Source organism: Lipotes vexillifer, unplaced genomic scaffold (assembly GCF_000442215.2).
Source record: "Lipotes vexillifer unplaced genomic scaffold, Lipotes_vexillifer_v1.1 scaffold982, whole genome shotgun sequence".
Lineage (NCBI taxonomy): Eukaryota > Metazoa > Chordata > Mammalia > Artiodactyla > Lipotidae > Lipotes > Lipotes vexillifer.
The window spans coordinates 606,929-619,340 of record NW_006789467.1 but is presented as its reverse complement, the minus strand read 5'-3'; the positions used below and the strand labels follow the sequence as shown (position 1 = coordinate 619,340).

Below are 12,412 nucleotides of genomic sequence, written 5' to 3'. Positions count from 1 at the left end.
AACTAAAGTATCCTGTTAAGCTTCAAGACCTTCGGGCAAATGGGACAGACAGTGGACAAGCAGGTGGATGTGGGGGCTGAGGAGACTGCTGGTGACGGAGGCCACCCCTGTCTGCGGGGACCCATGCGCCTCCCAGGACCATTAAGCATCCCCATCAGGAGTCCAGCTCCTGCTTCCGGCTCTCCAAGCCACTGGACGTGTGGAGGCTAATTTCTGAATTTAGAAGATAGCAGGATGGAAATGTGTTCCTCACTAAAGGGACAAGAATGTGAGCTATGTGGGCCGGCTGGCCCCTTTCTGATTTCCCTTCTCACTCAGCCTTGAGCCGAGCTGTTGACCGCAGCAGTGACTAAAGAGGACGAGATGGATCAGAACCGGAGGGATTTCTAGTTTTAAGTCTAGCATGACCCTTCCAGAAAGAAACGCTCTGATACCTCTGATATTTTAAAGTGAACTTTAAAGATGCCTCTGATTCCTTGGAGTTTCTGAAATGCTGATATGTGGTAGGGTGGGCGGTGGGTGGTCCAGTCTGAGATTCCCCAGATGACCGTTTGGAATTCCTCCCGCAGAGGCTGGGCAGCAGCATGTCCTTGGTGTTCTGTTATCGTCTGAGGGAAAATGAGGCTGAGGATGTGTGTGGGACAGAGGAAGCTGGACCCGGGGGCCCTGGCTCATTCACAGGAAGGGGGGCTGCGACTGGCAGCCTGCATTTCTTCTGACAGCCGGCAAGGGACCAGAGGCCACGGAACCACAGATACCAGAGTGCGAGCGTGCACCTCGTCCGGCCAGCCCAGTCGGCAGCTGGGGAGGGTGTGTGGAGGGGCTGAGAAAGGAAGGTGCGCTTGCACTTCTACCTGAGGGAGAGGACGAAGTGGGTGGGGTTAGAGGAAGAGCTCTGTAAAGACCCTCAAAGAGAAATGCTCTCCTCACGTAAAACTGCGGAGCCAACCCAATTCTTATTTGGGGAGCATTTTGGATATCACCGTGGAAAGAGTTGTCGAGTGATCGCTGAGCACCAAATTAGTTTACGATCTTGTTCTCAACGCAGCGACTTCTCTCCTGGTGCTTTGTAATTACCAAAATATCCTTGCCAAACAGTGTGCATCTCCCTGGCTGTTTTTTGCTCCTCCCCACGCGCCGGTCTGCCATCAACTCTGCGGCCCGCCCGCGTCGCCCTGCGCAGCCGGCCTCTTGCAGGTCAGCATCAGCAGCAGGAAAAGGGGCAGATGCCAGAGGCTACAGAAGAACAGCTTCCGGGAGCTCTTCCGGTCTGCGTCCCTGTAGAACCGAAAGCTGAGGTAGGAAATGTACAGGTTGATGGGGAGGGCGATGACGGGGAAGGTCCACGTGGTGACGTCCAGCGCGGGGGCCGCGGCGGACATTGCGACCAAGGCCAGGCAGTGGCGCAGGGCGACGCGCCGGCACAGGTCCGGGTGGGTGACCGACATCATGCAGTAGCCGCCCCGGGAGTAGTCTTCGCGGAGGCCCCAGCTCAGCGCGTTGAAATGAGGAAACTGCCAGGAGTAGAGGATTCCTCCCAAAAGACACGCTCCTGCACAGAGGTTTGGGGAAGCAAGACACGCCGTCATCAGAGATCTACAGAGGCCCCCTTTCCGACAGCTGCCGGCCCTGGCGGCGCGCTCCCACCCCGCAAGAAGCCGGACTCCCTCGGGTCCGCGCGCGTCTGCTATCCCCTCTCTGCTCGGAGATGGAGGTGGGCGGGGGCGCGAGGCTTCCCACAAGGCTGAGCACCTGTGGCACCTGACCAACCCCCCCGCCCCCTGCGGTGCCAACACCGCGACAGCAAAGGAGGTCACGTTCAGGGACAGCCAAGTCCCAGAGGGCCTTCTGGGCCGGGCTTTTAGCTCTGTTTCCACCAGCCGGCTCGCGAGTGAGGGGCTTGGGCAGCGAGGTGGAAGGCCGCTCTGGGCAGGTGGCAGCTCCCTGCTCAGCACCGACAGAAGCGCAGTCCTTATGGGCGGCCCCAGGGGCGCGGGGGCAGCAGGCGGGGCGCACGGCCCTCACCGTAGGGAGGGTGGGGGACTCCCCAGCGCAACCTGAATACGCAGAGCGGCACAGGGACAGAGGCTCTGCTGTCTCAGGACAGGTGAACACCTGAGCACCCTTTCTCCGGAACTGGACATTCCCCGCAACACGGTGGGGTGACGGCTGCCAGTTACTGAGTGCCTCCTTCTAAAAAGACTTCCACAGCCACCTCACCCAATCCGCCTGCAGGACTTGAGGCAGGTTTTATAATCCTCATTAAGCAAACGAATCAGATGATGCTAAGTTCTCCAACAAGAGGTGAAGGAGGAACTCAGTGGGAGGCCATCTGATTTCAACGCCGGCTCCCCCGCGGCACTGGGCCGGGTCTCCGGAAGGGGCTGCAGCCATTCCTGAGCAGAGGGTTCATTCCTCCTCTCCTCACACAGGGCGCGTTCCCCGAGCGCCCACTGAGAGGCGAGCGCGGCCTAGGCACCGTGGATGCAGCATGAGCGCCAAGCCACGTGGGCCGAGTTCCCCCGGAGCCGCACATCCAGAGGCCCGCGGCGGCTGTGCAGAAGCATGTGCAAGGGGGGCGCAGGGCACCGGGGCGCAGCGCACGGGGGCGCAGCGCGTGGAGCGGAGCAGACGTCTAGAGGAGGACGTCTGCGCCCAGACAGGAGTGACCAGGCCAGTGCGGTAATCAAGGCCTCCGGGCAGGAGGCGCGGCTGTCACGGCATGACAAGAAGACTAGGGCGTTGTGTTAGGATCCACAGAGCTGTACATCAGAACAACAAGGTCGACTTTACTGTATGATAATTTAAAAAGTAAATTAAAATAAAGAAGGCAGGCATGTGTCTGGAGTGCAGAGAGCGGCGGGGCCAGGATCAGCCAGAGGGAGGGGCAGGGCCACCCGCCCCCGCTCTGCAGGCAGCGCCAAGGGCTGTTCCATCCTAGAAGCAGCAGAAAGCCATGGTGGGGACTTAACGGGTGAAGGTGCACGTGTGCGTGTGGCGAGAGGGGCTGGGGAAAGGGGCCCTGGTGAAAGGACACACTGGAGGGGCCCAGGCAGCTCTGGACAGATCACTCGGGAGAGGACAGGAGAGATGAGGGGAGTGAGGATCGGGGCGGTGACGGCGCAGCAGGAGAGATGGGCCTGAGAGGGACCAAGGAGGCAAAGGTGACAGGACGTGAGTGCAGAGAAGGGAGGGAGGCGTCGGGAGCGATTCCTGGGCCCAGGGGTGCCCGGAGACCCTGCGCCCTAGAGGACACACCCGGAAGCCATGCAGGGCAGCTCCTTAGGGTAACTCCGGTGTGTTCGGTCCGACACGCCCTCGGGACATCCACACGGCAAGTCGTGAGGAGGGTCTGGGCTGCGATGTGTCCCCCACGGAGTGAGCCACCTGTCCCGTCATTTACCTGTTTTCTTTTCCCTCCGGGATGTGAACTCCATGAGGGTTTGTTCCTCTTTCTTTCATCTCCAGAGAGAAGTGCTGCATACTGTGGGGCAAAGGGTCCTCCAGCCCAGCCCCCGAACCCATGTGCACAGAAAACTGCTCCACAAAAGCCATTCCCAAGACCCCCGTTTCCAGCACTGACGTGTGAACCTTAGGACCTTCTACTGCCCCTGCTTCCTTCCTCCTCGGAGGGTCCCGGAGGCGCTGACTCACTCGGGGTTCCCTGTGTCTCAGACCCCCACTTGCCTCTGGGGCCCCTGATCCAAGAACTGGGAGCTTGAGGACCCACTGGAACCCACCCTGGGAAGCACTGTCCTACAGGGGGCTTGAGCATGTGCACCCGCTGTCCTATCTTAGATGGTGATGCAGATCTTCTGAGCCCCTCGTCTGTGGGAATGTGCAGAAAAACAGGGCGATGTCCAGGGCGGCGACTGCTAACACAGGACCCTCAGCAGGAGAGAACACAGTCAAATCACTGAGAGTCCTCCAGAGAGTAAGCGTGGGCTCCAAGTCCTGCCATGCACCTGCCGGAGAGGATCAGAGGAAGGAACCCGCTCTTCATCTTGGATCTTTATTTGTGAGTCAACCGACTCCTCGTCAGCCTTCCAATCCGGGAGGAAAATAACAAAGACTTGCCCTTAGGGTCCCTATTTTGGTAGGGTGGCTGTCAAGTCCCCTCCAGACCATTTTAACCCTATCTATAACTAGCACATATATACATCTTCACTCATGTAGACACACTCCAATTTGAACAGCAAAAGAAGCAGCTACTGGGTCTCCCCTGGTGGTCCAGTGGTTAAGACTCTGCGCTTCCACTTCAGGGGACGCAGGGTCGATCCCTGGCTGGGGACCTAAGATCCTGCATGCCGTGGGGCCAGAAAAAAAAAAAAGCAGCAGCTACTATTTGTTGAATCTGGTAGCAAACAGAGGACGGTGTCAGCCACCCACCAGGTACGACCCTGGAGGCCGGAGAGGCAGCGGCCCAAGCGACAGAGCCCTGCACGGGGTCCAGCGGGAGGCGCACACCACGCAGGCGACACTGACGGCTGCTACTCAGAGAATCAAAAGAGGGCGGCAGGACGGGTGACCTGGGAGTGACTGCTCAGGGAAGGCGTCCCCAAAGGTGGTTGTGTGAGCCACGTCTCAACTGCACTGATCCTGGGAAGAGTCACTCGTCGTGTCTCTGGGAGACGTGCAGGCTGCGGGGAGGCATGGGGAGTGAGGAGACAGCCAGCAAGGGCGGGGCCGGGTCTCAGGGTACCTGCACACCCGATGGGGAGGGGCATCTCCCCCAGAGCAGCAGAGAGCAGGGAGGGGGGACAGGCGGCAGAGACCACCGAGGGGACAGGTGGTTGGGGGGCACTGGAGTGGCACACACTGATGCCTTTTCCTCCGGGGGGGACCCGCACGGTTCACGGTGGAGACATGAAGGTTCTCTCTGTGGCCGTTTTAGGTTTGCCCAGCAGACATCCGTCCCCACGAAGGCCTGGAGGCTTGTACGCAGGCCCGCGGAGGGGAATCACGTCCATGCTCTCCTGTTCCCGGCACCTTCCTACAGGCACAGCTGCTCTCACCTCATAGATGAGAGATTAAGTAACTTGCCCAAGGCTATTCAGCACCCCTGGCACCGTGTACCAGCACCTTCTCCTAGAAAGTTGTTGTCAAACAGCAACTGAAAACGGTAACAAGGGACTGCCAGGTGGTCATCAGAATGCCAGTGGAGCAGAGCAGAGGAAGGCTTGCTGGAAGGAGAAATCCCATTTATTAAGATAAGAGTGCTGGTGCCTTAAAAACAAAAAAAACAAAAAAAAACCAAGGTTGTTCAATTACAAACACACAGGTAATATTTCTCTTGACCGTGAGCACCCTTGGGGAATTAGCCAAGACAGAAGGGAAGGGGGCAGCACCCAGGTACAAGTGGAGGGGAAAACAGAGCGACAGAAGGCAACTTCTCCTTCGTATTCCGAAGGCAAAATAGAGCCATCTCTGGATGTCAGAGGGGCCAGCACACAGGAGGCAGTGTGACTGGTTCTCGGGGCACCGGGCCACTCGGAGGCTTTGAGCGCAGCCCTAGCCCAGGGGGGCCGACAAGACCAAGCTGTGTCCCCAGAGGAATGGCATCAGGGTTCATGTAGAGACGAGGGAGGGGACAGGTGGGTCAGGGCTCAGGAGCTGTTCTGCTCTTGCAATAGCCGAGAAAGAGCCAATTCAGCCAGGAAACCAGGCTCGAAACGGTTAAGACATCAGGCTCCCACGTGGAATCTTGTCTTTCTCAAAAGCCCTCTTTTTTCCCGTGCCAATTGGAGTATTCTGTTTTGCTCAATACACGTTTTTAGTTACGCTTCCCCTTCAAATAACATAATTAAAAAAAAATCACTTTCGTAAGAGTGGCATGCTGCTTGCTCTGGGAGAGGAAATTGGGCAGGGGTTTGGGTCATGTCACAGATGAAGGAGCTTTAGAAATCACAGCTTAGCCTTCAAGGAGTGTAATCAGAAAACCCCACCCCACACAGCTCTTCTCCATGGGCTGCAAGGCCTCGGCTCCGTAAAAGATGTAAAACAAATGACTGTCTCCATCAAGATAAGGCGAGCTAGAACAGGAAGGCTGGAATTAGTCCAGGGGCCTTGGGGGAACCCACCTTCCTCGTGGGGGCAACATAAAGCCCTCGGTTTCCTGACTCAAAGGCTTCACCTCAGCCTCACCCCCACAAAGCAGTCTGTTTTTACTGGGCCCATGGTCTGTGACGACAAATATTTACTGTTTGCCCACTATAGGGCAGGCATGGTCTACTCTCAAAGCCTCTGCTGGAGTCTGGCCAGGGACAGAGACAACACACAAGGGATCACAGCCCAGGAATGTCACCTTCGGTGCAGGGCTTCAGGGGAGCACACAGGAGCAAGACCTCAGTCGGCCCTGGAGAGGTCAGGGAAGGCTTCCTGGAAGAAGTGATATGTAAATTGAGATTCAAAGATGGTCTCTGAGGTTCAGTCCATTCACACAAGCCATGCGTTTCCTCCTTCTCTTCAATGTGTTTTCTCATTTTCCTACCCGTCTGCAGAATCTTCATACATACTTGGTTTAATCATATCTAGAAGAAATGTCTGCTTCCTTTCTTTTAATCAAATATCTGTTGGTCTATGAATACACAGGATACGGAAACTTGTGAGATATTTGCCATATCTGTGCAAACGGACTCTCCAGAGGACAGCAACTTCCTGAGATCGTGACGCCATGATCCCAGTTTGGAGGCAACTCCAGAGAAGGGCCAGGTGTCTGTGGCCTTACTTCCTTCCCTCCACACACAGAAAACAGAGGTGAGCTCGTCGACTGTGCTGTGTGTGACCAGCTGAGGGGAACCCTTATCTCCTGGCACCCTCTCCGATTAGGGGGGCTCCTTAGTTGAGGCAAGGCCAGCCAGTGTCTTCCCAGTGACTCTTGGAAAATACTCTTGGAACATCTCCCAAGCAGCTCTACGCCACACCGGCAGGCGGAGACCCTCACCCTTGTCCCCTCTGCTCAGGTCCGTAGCGTACTTCCATCATTTTGTTGGCAAACAAAGCCAAGGCAATCCCAGCCAATGGCTTCCCAACAGGGTGGAGACAAAAATCTCCAAGTTGGAGCTCTGACTCTGTATGGGCTCTTCCAAAACACACTCCTCTGGAATGGAGCTCAGTGGTTTCAGCTCGCTTTCTCTCTCTGCTGCCTTTCTCTGCTGGCTTACGTTCAACCTTTCCCACCGCTACCCCAACCATTCACTGCCCTTCGCTGCCCACGCAGGGACTTGAAAAGGAGGAGAGACGCAGGTCCAGCGAAGCCCTGGCTGGGCTCGGGCAGTCCTCCCTCCGCGGACAGTGGGCTCCCTCTCTCCACGTGGCCCTCAGCAGCTTTGGGGTGTCGTGCTCATGTAAACTGGGGATGGCTGGGGGAGCACAGCCAAGTCCAAAGCTTCATGGTCAGTGGTTTCAAAGCCCTTCTTTTGAGGGTGAACACAGAGGCGCCTGTGGGACAGGTCAGCCTCCCCCATGTGATGAAATTCCACGGCGCCGCAGAGAAAGGGAAGAGGATGGGGGCCAGTTCATCAACTGCATGGCGACAAAGGGGAGATGAAAAGTCCCCTGGAAATAGGAAATAGAGTCGGCAACGGCCGCCTGCCCTTGAAGAATGCTCTGGCGGTGACTGGGGAATGATGAAGAGGCACGGCGAGGAGAAGGGATGCTCTCCCTGCCTCCCTCCACGGTCCACTCCCCACGGTCCCCGCCATGCTGTCCACGTCCCACCGTCCATGCAGAGCCGCCCGAGGTTTAATTTAAAGCACAGTCGGGGGCAGAGGCAGCACAAGCCCTGACTCTGAGGAAGGTGACCCCTCCCCTCCTGTTCGCCCCGCTCCCCTGGGGGCTCCGAGCCTCTGTGGGTGCTCTAGGAAACTCACCTGCTCCCCACTCCCCAGCTCACACTTGAAGGTCTGTCCCTTTATCACCCGAGCATGAATCTCTTTGTTGAACAGAACTGACTAAATGTGCACTGCGGGCCAGGCCTCATCTACTGTGGTCCAGCTCCTGTGATCCTGCCCAGCTACGCGACCCGGGGGTGACAAGGCCGGGCCTTTTTGTGCCAAACGGTCGCCAATTACACCGCCGACCTCCGGCTCGCTGCGTGTTTCTCATATGGTCCTTCTGACTTTTGTTTCTTCGTCTTTGAAGACAAGAGGGCTCTAAACATCGTTTGGTTTGCTAATATTCCTGTAATGTCTCTTGGTCACTCTGTCTTTAGAAATGTCATTTATCTTAATCAATCTCAAGCGCTAAGACTAGTTATGGAAAAATCTCACACAAAAGGAATTTACTCGTTTTCGAGTTTGATTTCAAAGTGAGGCAGTGTTTTAAAGGAAATCTTCAAAAGGGCTTGGGTTAAACAGTACCTGGTACTTGTTAGCCCTCAATAAATATTTGTGGAATGAATGAGTGAGTAAATTCTATTCTACCTTCTCATCCCAGAATAAAGGAGGTAAATAAGGTGAAACAGTATTTAACATTTTGTAGTTTACCAGCTGAGGCTAAAAAAACTCATTCTCTTTTTGTTACTAGAACCATCCATCTGTCAAATGTCACTTCCTGATAAGAGTCCGTCTCCAAGTCCTCATTTGTAACTGAATGTTGGCTGACATAATTAACGTTGACCACACAACAACATCTGAATTACAAACCAAAGGCCATTTACAAATCTCTTCAAGGCAGTCACCAGAAGCATGCCATAAGACCGGGGATTTATTCAAATATAGGAAAGACCCAAGACCGGGGATTTATTCAAATATAGGAAAATAACAAAACAGAATCTGAGCCTTTTTAAGAAATGGGGGTGATGGGAAGAGAGGTGGCTTTGGCATGGGAGAGGGGAAGGGACTTTAACCCGAAGCCTTCGGGATAAACTAGACCGTCTCTGGAGGTGAACGCTGTTGAGAGGCTACCATGTGCGGCACCAGGCCGGGCCAAGCAGGAGCATCTGCTGTCGGGCACTTATCCGCGGTGCGCCCCCCACCCCCAGACCCCTCCCCAGGGCGTGCAGGTCACTTGTCTCCTTGCTGGCCACTGCCTGCAGAGTCAAACCAAGCATTTCCGTTCCTAAGGCAGCGAGCTGGCTGCACCATGGGCCAGCCCTCTTCTTGGGCCTTCCTGAGTTTTAGTTGCTAAGCATTTTTAATGTTTTCTGCTAACAGCAGTTAAGCTCCCCACCCCGCCAAAAAAAAGCAAAGTAATTAGGCAGGTGGGAGGAAAGGTCTAAGCCTGGGTCTCAGAGAATGGACACAGGAGAAAATTCCACTGTAATGATCACCTCTATTGACACAAAAAGCGCTTTCAGGGCTGGGCCCTGGCTGGGGCTAGCACCCTCTGAAACAAAAATTCCACTGGGAGAGAAGAGCTAGCTGTTCACAGTTCTTTGTGCAGCTACAAAGCAGCAAACACCAAGAACACCTAATGTTTGTTTAGCTTTTACAATTTCCATCCGTTAGTCTGTTTGTCTTCACCTCACCCCCTCCCCCTGCCCACCAATCCGGCCTCACTCGCCCACCCACACTGAGCTGGATTCTGAAGGGTCACATCAAGCACAGGCTTTGGACCCACACCACTGGGGCATCTAGAACAGCGAGAAATTCTTTTCCACTAGTGGTAAAAACAAACAAAGCCAACAACAACAATGATGTTGTGGGGAAAAGAAATCAGAACCCCATGGCTGTCTTATGTTTCACGTCTTTACTGGAGGCGGGAAGGCAGCACCATCTCTTCCGTGCTCGGTGCCCTGGAGGTCTTGATTGGCCCCGTGGCCACTACAAAAACCACACAAAGATCTAGATGCTAAGAAGGGTGCTTCCGAACACTGCATTTCTTCACTCTTGTCGGCCGTCTGGGAAGCACGCGGTTTTCTGTAGCTACAAATCTGGTATATTTTCTCCCATCCAGAGTCAGTTCCTTCGAGGCAGGACCCTGAAGGTGAGGCTTCAGGAACCCCATCACACACGGCCCCGAGCTGCTGCCCCTCCAATCGTAACCAATGTCTACCAAGCCCCAGGAAAGGGCTTCAGCCCAAGTCCACCTGGTCAGGGGGATGGCGACTGAAATGAATGCCGGGGCTGGTATGCGGCATCCTGGGGCGGAGGCACGGATTTCGGTCTGTGTAGACTCACATGCCTACCAACCCCTGTGCACACACTTTCCGTTTCTTGGAAAGCACTTTCCCTCCTCAACTAAACGGGCCGCGACTTAACTCAGAAGTCACTCGGCTCCGAAGTCTTCCTGGACCGATTTGGGGGCCAATTTAAGAGAGCCGGAGCCCCCGCTAAAGCTCTCTGCTCAGGGAAATACTTGATCACCAGCCTGCCTCTCCCTGAAGACTCTGAGACATGAGACACAGTGAGAACCGGGACTGGATTTCAGTGACCCTGTATCTCTCAGGGTCCCGCACGCAGTGGCGGTTGGGGGGACGGCTCGGGAAGGTGCGAGCCGAGCGGGCCTCTGTCACCCACCTCCCCCTCCCTCCCCAGCAGCAAGCTCGACAGAGTTTTCCAAACACTTCTCTCCTCATGGCTGCTCCACAGTGACCAGTTTTTGGAGGTTTAAAGACAAGATGGTTTGGAGATACCACAGAAGAAAGGAAACATTGCCGGCTGTTTTTTCTCAGAAGGGCTCCTTCAAACAAACACGTCCCCAAAGATAAGAACCCAGAAGAGATACAACAACCTCGGTGAATCATACAGATGACACTGTGAGCGCATCTCTGATAATAGCATCTGCCATGCCCTTGGCCCAAATCCCTCGGTATTTCCAGGGCATTCTAACAGTAAGAGCGCTCGCTGGTTCTGCCTTTTCAGATTGGCGGTTCTCAAATGTAGTCCCTGGACCAGGGGTATCAGCATCACGTGGGAACTTGTTAGAAATGCAGACTCTCAGGCACCCCCCCCTCCGACCCACTGAGTCAGAAACTTTGGGGGAAGGGCCCAGGATCCTAAGTTTTAACAAGCCCTCCATCCAGGTGACTGATATGCACTAAAGTTTGAGCACCATCGTGTTGGACTTTGGCTAGCGGCTGCCATAGTACAAAGTGCAGTTCTAGAAGATGATAAAACTATATAAAATCATAGCCGACTTAGTCCCTAAAATCCAGGAATAAAAATCTTTCAACTACATTCTCTCAGACTCTGCCTTATTTCTTTGAGTCATTTCCTTCTGTACTCAGAGGTGATGCTCAATATATATCTGGCGATTGACCTTGGAATACCTTAGTTTTTTCATCTTTCAAACGGAAGCGACTTATTCACTGTTTCATCCATCCATTATTTCATTTACTCAATTCATTCAAAGATCTACTGCTTAGCTCAAGTTGGCTCTACCTATCAAATTAATGTCTTGAAACTTTTGAAGCAATTGCAAGCATTATTTAAAGTAGTATTCCTCTTTCTGTATAAACCTCACAAGGCTTTGGGTGTGTGATTTGATCTGTGGTAATTAAGGATTCTGGGGGCAGTAAACCATGTTGTCATTGCGTGCCCCACAATGCACCTTCAAGATTTATACAAAAGGGATATAATATTAGTCAATCGCAAAAACTGCAAAAGGACCTTCTTTTTGTGGCTTTACAAACCTTTCAGGCTGCTCTGCTTTACACCAGGGTCAGTTCAGATAGATGAAGGGTCTCGTTTCTCAAGACAAACGTGCATTTTCAGGCTGCTACCTGTAAAAGGTACAGCCTGGCCCTGAGCTGTTCCTCATTAATGAGTTTGTATACAAACAATTAACTTTGGATTGCAGAAACACTATACCTCAAATTAAAAAAAAAAACAAATTTAAATATGCCCATTAGCATTTTAGCCAGATCCGGACTGTGGCTGAACAAATAAGGGCTCCACCTGGACGTGCGTCCTAAGTGGGAGGACCTGAAAAGCTCCTTCTCTCTCTGGCCTCTGGGGAGGCAGCTCGAACACATGCTGAAGCCCAAGCTCTTCGCAGGAAACTGCCAGGGGCCTCCAGCCTTCAGCAAGAACCTGGGTCCGAGGACCCTGCATGACAAAGGTGACTGAGTTCTCCACGGCCCTGGACTGGACAGCCCTCACATACCTCCAAGCGATACCTGTCCCTGGGGCTGTCACGCTTGGCCCTGACCCTGGCCCTGGCTGGGATTCCCTGGACAGAAAAGGTAGTTTCTGGTGCCTTGTTCCTTGTGACAGGTTTGAGGAAACTGAACAGGGTTTGGGCTGTGCCCATCAGGCAGGCAGGTGGCTTGAAGCAGGCATCCGAGGGCTTAGGCAGGAGGACGTGGATGGGAACAGAGCACACAGTGCGGGGTGGGCGGGGAGGCAGAGCCTGGGAGTGACCTGCTTGCTTTCCAGTGTCTGGGCGATGACTGGAAAGGCCTGGAGGGCACAGCAGGGGGAGGCTAGCTGGGTCAAGGGTGGGGATCCAGGCTGAACTGAACAGCAGG

The 12,412-nt window shown here is 54.3% G+C and overlaps 1 protein-coding gene across 1 annotated transcript in view; it reads right to left on the bottom strand.

Annotated features, from left to right (window-relative positions):
- Positions 1-1,098: 1,098 nt before the first annotated feature.
- COX10 (cytochrome c oxidase assembly factor heme A:farnesyltransferase COX10) overlaps positions 1,099-12,412 on the bottom strand; it is a 109,481-nt gene continuing 98,167 nt past the window's right edge. The window contains exon 7 of the mRNA XM_007462644.1: positions 1,099-1,552. Coding sequence (XP_007462706.1) covers positions 1,149-1,552 — 404 coding nt within the window. The 3' untranslated portion in view covers positions 1,099-1,148. The remainder of the gene's footprint in view (positions 1,553-12,412) is intronic.